This window comes from Halyomorpha halys, unplaced genomic scaffold (assembly GCF_000696795.3).
Source record: "Halyomorpha halys isolate HHAL.00 unplaced genomic scaffold, Hhal_1.1 Scaffold1233.1, whole genome shotgun sequence".
Classification (NCBI taxonomy): Eukaryota; Metazoa; Arthropoda; class Insecta; order Hemiptera; family Pentatomidae; genus Halyomorpha; species Halyomorpha halys.
Window position 1 is genome coordinate 365,671 of NW_027110804.1, and position 7,356 is coordinate 373,026.

Consider the following 7,356-nt stretch of genomic DNA (forward strand, 5'->3'; position numbering starts at 1 on the left):
AATCATTGTTAAATATTTATATATATATATTTATATGTTTTGGAATGATAAAATATTATTGTCTTAACCAAAATAAGCATTAGTGATGAAATGACATTTTTGATGTGGTATTACAGAATAGATATTAATTATTGCATTTGTCTCCTATATTATCTTTAATTTTGAATTTGAGAGGAGAGTATATCAGAAGTCACTACACTTTGACATTACCACGACAACAGTTATCATCAGAGTTGTGTGCAAAAGCTCAAAATATATGATTTTTTTTTTATCGGAAACCGGATTATGATATACTTTTGACGATGACACTTAATACTACGAAAATTTAGAAAAATGAAGATTTTGATTTGATAACTTAAATTCTTGTTTTAGACTAATTTGTTTATCAATTATAATAAAACAAAATATATAATCTTAACATGTATTTTCTTGACTACAGTTTAAATTTTGAAAACAGAATGGTTTTACATAAAGAAAAAAAATTAGATATGCTATTTATATATATCATAAAATATTAATAATACGGTTAATTTCAAATCAGACAATGAATTTCAAAAAGGCTATTTTTTATTATAATGGATTTGATTGGTTATTGATGGATACTTGGCTAATTAGATTGTTCAAGTTGGTTTGTGATCTCAGAATTACTGTTATAAAGTTATTATGTTACATCCTGAGTAAATATGACAGTGTTCCTTGAAACTTATTCGATTAATGGAATATCTTATTAACTAGTTAGTAGTGGCACTGTTAATTAAAGTAAAACCTAGAGTATTTTAAACACCGTCTTCTTCTTCATCATAGATATCATTGTTATTGAACCACTTACAGTCCGAAATTTTTGAAATTCAGCCTTATTGTACATCCACAGCGTAAATTAACCCGCTAATAAAAAAATTATCTTCACCGGCTTTCTCGTTTTAGAGATACAGTGGTCAATAAGTCAGTGAGTTTTATCCAGAGCTGGGTGATAATTAATTATATCCACTTTTGGAAGGTTATTATTGAAAACTTATTATGGGTTCATCTAAAGTAAATAAGTTGAATTTTTATTGAAAATGTTGATTTGAATTAAAATTAAATATTGAAATAAACCAAATTAGTTTTTGATGTAGAATTTTAATTATTCAAAAAAAATTCGCTTTTCAGGAGTAGATATATACTACTATACTTATATTATATTATACTATACTTATATATTATATTATACTTTTGGTAAAAAAACTCCTCAAATAAACTTAATACTAAATTTTCATCGATGAAATTATAAGTTATTAATAGTTTAATATAATTAATACCTAAACATATTATTATATTATTATTGATTACCTTATTAATTCACAAATAAACATTGAACCCATGACAATTCAAATAGTTAAATTGTCATGAGTACGATTTTAGACTATGGAGCTTTATTTATAACTATTTTTTACTAAATTCTGGTTGATTCTATAGATTTATGTGTCAAGATAAATGTAAAAGTTTCAAGGAAACCTTAGAATTTTTACTAATTATTACAAATCTAATACTGGTCATATTTTGGTGTTTTTTTTTCATTTTGCATATAATTAAATTAACTTTTAAATGAGTGGCTATAATGTAATCAGAAGGAATGTTTTTCCAATTATTAGATAAAAATATTTCGAATAGAAATATTTCTTCTAAACCAGTTAGATTTATTTTTTTTTAAACCTAGACTCGCTGCAAATCTACAGGAGAGAAGAACCACCAGCAATAACTTCAACTTCGTAAACATTATGGTTTTTGAGATATAGTGTACGAGAAGTTAGTGAGTTACAGCCATGTTCAACCTGATATTATTAAGTGGACTTGTCAAAAATTAGTTAGTACAAGAATATTTTTGCCACTTACAATTATGACTAGTCATTTATAAAAAAAATAATTAAATTTCATTATAATATCAGTTTTTAATTTTGATATTAAATAATTCTTTTTGTACCCAATCATAAGGTGAAAGGATTCAGTTATAGATAATGCCATATGATATATTTTTTGTGTGATATTTGATAGATAAAATGATTTAGATTTTATTGTTTTAACTGCAAACCATGAAAAATAAAGGCAAAATTCAAATTATATGGCTACAGTGAAGTTATTGTACTTCATGCATGAGAAAGAGCAGATAACCCCAATGAATCTTCCCGCTTTCGATTTCAGTATCATAATTCACGAAAAGAAATTTCTCATCCAAATTATTACTAGTCAACTCATAATTGTCATATCAAGATTAACGATATATTTTATTAGCCTGTTGGAGTTTGTTACAATAGTGAACATAAACAATTTAATTTTTATGTGTCGATCAGTTGCTGATAGGTTTAAGTCGCTATATTATACATTTATCGTTAATATACCACAGAGCTCCTCTTATATTTATTAAATACAAATTATAACCTAAATTGTGAAGATTCCATTTGATGCAAGTGTCTTTATCACTGTACCGTAAATTTCTGAGGTTTATGTAGTATATTGGGGTTTCACTAGGTGGGCTATTATAGACTATTATGGGCTATATGGGCTTATTATAGATTTGTTTTTCAGTTAAGCGGTTTGAGAAAAAGAAGAAAGAGACAAGTCCAGTAATTTCAGTCGTTAAGTTTTTGTTTCATACTACGTGCCGTTCCTTAGTAATAATTTGGTTCTATATAAATTAAAGTTTTGGAAAAAATAAATTATTTTTTTATTTAATTGGAAAAAATAAACTTTTTTGTTGAAATTTTGTTGATTTTTTTTCAGTGCTTCAATGGAATATAAAGTTTTATGTAAAGAAGAAAGCGTGTATTGCTCGTTTTTGAACTTGAAACATGTTATGGTGTAAAAGGGGATGATAATTTATCAAAGAAGCACGAGTTACAAATGTGCCTATATTTCAGTAACAAGCTCCATCGGTGACAAAGCTACGCCATATTTTCGGTTGAGTATCACGTAGATGCGGACTTACATTACCAATACACTCCCCGCCTATCTGGATTGGGTTGGAAGGGGCGAAAACCCAGTTTAGGGCAAATATGAACATCTTGCTTTACGCAGATTTTCTTTCCATCGAGATATTTTAATCTCAAGATATGTTTAGAATATCTACTCGTTAAATAATGTTTTAGTTCGATATACTTTTAAAACAATTAATTTTTTTTTTAAAGTAACGTTTTTTCTTTTAATTCACTGTACTCTAAAATGCAATTTGTATGATTCAATTAAAAAAAAAATAAAAGTATCATAAAATGAAAAACCAAGATTTAATAAAGGACTAGTGCACGGTTTTCCAATACTGTAAACCCAGTACGATATTGGATGAACATAGGCAACAACATCTGGCAAAATCAAAGAAAAATAAATCCTGAAAATGGTGTTACAGAACTCAAATACTCGGAAATATAAATTGCCTATGATGAAGATACCTCCCCATTTTTTTCTGATTTTCATTTCTTTTTGTGTGGCATATATGTAATGAAGAAAGTTCACTTATCTTTTATAATTAAAGGACATTAAAGTTTTTAATTGAAGCCGACAGTTTTAAAAATGTTTAGATCAACATGTGAAAGTTATAAATATAAAACGTTGTATTGTACAAAAAATAATAATATTAACCCCATGCTTACTGTAAATACTCATGACTGAGAATTGTCAGTAAGCATGATCATACTTTTATCATGAGTAAAAGTTAAAAAAAAAAGTATTTAGTAATTTTACACATTCATAATATATAGTATAAAAATGAGTTAGATTTTTCTACGAATATTTAACAGCTATTTATTAATCAATGCATGAACTAATGTTATTCAGATAAAAATTAAACCTTTATTAAGAAACCAAAAGTATTTTAAATGGATTAAGAAGTATTTTTAATGTAATTTTATTTTTTATCAACTTTTTTAAAAATAATTTTTGTTAATCACCATATCACGATTGTAAATATGTTGTACAATTCAGGACTGAATATTTAAATAATTTGATGAATATTAGTGTCTTTTTCATCTTACGTTGAGGGCGTGATTGTAATAGGTAACAGAAAAAATTAAAAAAGAGGAACGAAAAGGCATTATACTTTATTATTGCGGATACAGAAGCCATTCATAGCCTCCTTCAGTTTTTAATTTTCAGAACCAGAAGGTCTTCTTCGAAAATCAAAATTAAAAGTAATAGGAGTGAATTTGTTAATAAAATTCCACATTTTCCATTTCCATTTTCCACACCGCAATCAAAATAAAGTTTAATCTAAATTATATACCTGGAATACTAATTCCGCAATTCTAATAAAAATCTGGCATGTACAAACACTTTTTAAATGTTTTTTTATTCTGATTTTCTCATATTTATGTATATGACTAATTGCATATTACAGAGATAATTTAAAAACTTCAAAATACATATTATCAACGATTTTAAGAAATAATACTATTACAGTATTGTCAGGATTAACGTTTAGGGAAGTCATTATTATAAAAAATTTGATTTATAAAAAAAGAAAGTAAAATGTATTTAATTTATAAGAAAGAACTACTCTGAATAATAAACAATTAAAATCCCTAAATTCAATTGTCTATGCTAAAAAGCTGTATTGTTGGAGCAACAGTAACTAATGTTCAAAGTACAAATTAAAAATCATAATTATGAAAAATTGAGTTTGTTGATTTCAGAAACGTGGATACACATTGTGATATGAAAAATAAAAGTGAAAGGTTTTTCTAAAAATTTTTTTTGCTTGTAAAAGTATAATCTGGTCTCCGACAATATTACATGAAAATATACAAGCCTAAAAAAAATGGACATTTTTTTTTATATTTTAAGGTACAGAAGACAGACCCTTAAATTCAATAAAAAAAAAAATAAAATAATAAATCACATTTTATCAAATTAAATTTAAGAAATTAATAAATAATTCTTGAAAATATTTTTTAATTACTTTCATATAAAAAATATTAAACATTTTGTTATGTTGAATTACGTCATAATTATAAAACAATTTATAATGAATGCTGATATATTGAAAATACTACATATTTTGGTTGTAATTAACACATATTCATTATCAAATGATCCTAACTGCAGAGTTCTGATACAAGTAGAGGTATCTGAAGCTTTCGAAGTCATAACTGGTCTGAGACAAGGAGATGAACTCTCACCAATGCTCTTCAATCTAGCTCTAGAAAACGTGATTAGAACATTGTGGGGTTCACGTCGGAATGAAATGACATTACGGTCCTAGGAAGTAACCAAGATGACATGGAAAGACTCGCAAAGACTCTATTAACAGAAGCAGAGGAAATCGACTTGCTTGTAAATGAAGATAAAACCAAATATATGTGTGAAAGCCGAAAAATCAACTCTGCGTGGAGGGCATTTCCGAAAATAGGCAGTTTCATAATCTCGGCTCATCAATAAATGATCAACGGACTGAGATAGACCAGCGTATAACAAGCGAAAACAGACATTATATCTCACACCTTCTTCTATCTGTCAAGAATACTGAAATTCCGAAAATATCAAAAAGTCCGAAACTAAGCATGTACAATGTCATGATAAAGCCAGATCGGCTTTGAGACGGCTGTGAGACCTGAGCTCTAATAGGTACCCTAGAAAGTAGTATCGAGAGAGAATAGAAAATCTTCCGTACAATTAGAGGAGCAATCTGGGATCAGAACCAAAACACATGTAGAAGATAAACTAATAGTGAACTGCAAGCAGGGACTGGTCAATCAATACATCATGATATGAAGGCAAGGAAGTTAAGATAGTCTGGCCATATGACTCGAAGCAATCCATCAGAACGCCTCTGCACAACAATATGTTGCAAGAGACCGTGTGGGAGGCCAAAAACCAGATGGATAGACAAAATCAACAAAGATACGAAAGAGCTGCATGCAGAAAACTGGAAAGCAGTAGCCCAATAATAGGCAGGCGTGGAGAAGGCTAGCTTAGACGGTCAAAGATCTACAAGGTCTACAGAGCTAAATGAAAAAAGAAATCATCAAAATGTCCTATTCACATTGTAGTAGATTTATTATACCATTGAATGGATCTTTAATTATATCTAAATTAGCTTACCTATGCAATATAACCTTAGGTTAAAGCCTATTATCACCCTTAATGCTTCGTTAAAGTATAAATATACAAAAGTATACATTTAAAAATTAAATAGAGCCAAAGTTTGAAATTTCTTATTATTAATACTTAAACAGGATTATAAATTAAATGCAGATTACCTGACATGTGCATTGTGTCCTACAGTCTAACATGAACGTTTCTCCATTTTCATATGTTTCGTTGAACACGATGCAAGGCACTCCTTTAATTTCTGAAAAAATAAGAGAGAATAATATAATCTTTATCATTAAAAATATATATATATGTATATATCATCATTAAATACATATATTAAATAAATAAAATATTTTTGTCATAAATAATACAACTAAAATTAGTGAAAAAAGGATAATGCATTTAATGTGATAAATCGCATGTGAGAATATTTGTTTTGGGTTGTAAAATAAGTTCGTAGTGTTTTTTATTGGTGATTTCAATAAAAACCTCAGATTCTTGTAAATATTTTTAATCAATTATATATGACTCATTTTGTCCTATTACATGTTGCCATCTTTCAGGTAATTGTTTAATTCTGTACTCCAATAGTTTCTCAGATTTTAGCGCAATGAACTCCCCTATGTGCGTTTTGCAGTCCTCGAACAAATTAAAGTGTTTCCCGGTAAGAGAGTTTTGAAGGGCCCGAAATAAGTGAAAATCTGTTGGGGCAAGGTCTGGTGAATAGGGTGGGTGGGAGATCACATATCAGCCAAACTCCAATAATTTCTGCCGAGTCTGCAAAGACACGTGAGAACGGGCGTTATCGTAAGGGAAAACTATGCCTTTGCGATGAGAGACAAATAATATGAGACACTTGCATGAGATATGTTAACCGTTTCTCCGATATCCCGTGTCGTAGAGTGAGGGTTGTCTGTAACCAGTGCATGAATTTGGTCATCAACAGTTGAAAGACGACTAGTTGAAGCGCTTTGCGTCTTCCAAGTCAAAATTTCCGGTTCTGAACCAATTAAACCACTTTCGGAGGGTGCTTTCTCCTAAGCCATCATCGCCATACACACGCAAATTTCGTTAACCGTCTGTGCAGCGGATTTTCCTTTTCAGAAATAAAAAAATCATTAAATGACGAAAATGAATTTTTTTCTCTTCCATTTTGAGCGAATACAATACCACTGAAAGGTAGGAATCTTGGTTGAAATTGATGTATGACTAATCCTTTTTTAGAATATATAAACATTATTGACCAAGTAAACATGATTTTATAAACAAAGATAGGATTAAATTGAAATATTTAAA

At 28.7% G+C, this 7,356-nt stretch overlaps 1 protein-coding gene across 1 annotated transcript in view; it reads right to left on the reverse strand.

Annotated features, from left to right (window-relative positions):
* Nucleotides 1-6,316, reverse strand: part of Ccn — a gene marked incomplete at its 5' end in the record, with an annotated part of 80,415 nt that extends 74,099 nt beyond the window's left edge. The window contains 1 exon segment of the mRNA XM_067048922.1: nucleotides 6,225-6,316. Coding sequence (XP_066905023.1) covers nucleotides 6,225-6,316 — 92 coding nt within the window.
* Nucleotides 6,317-7,356: the final 1,040 nt, after the last annotated feature.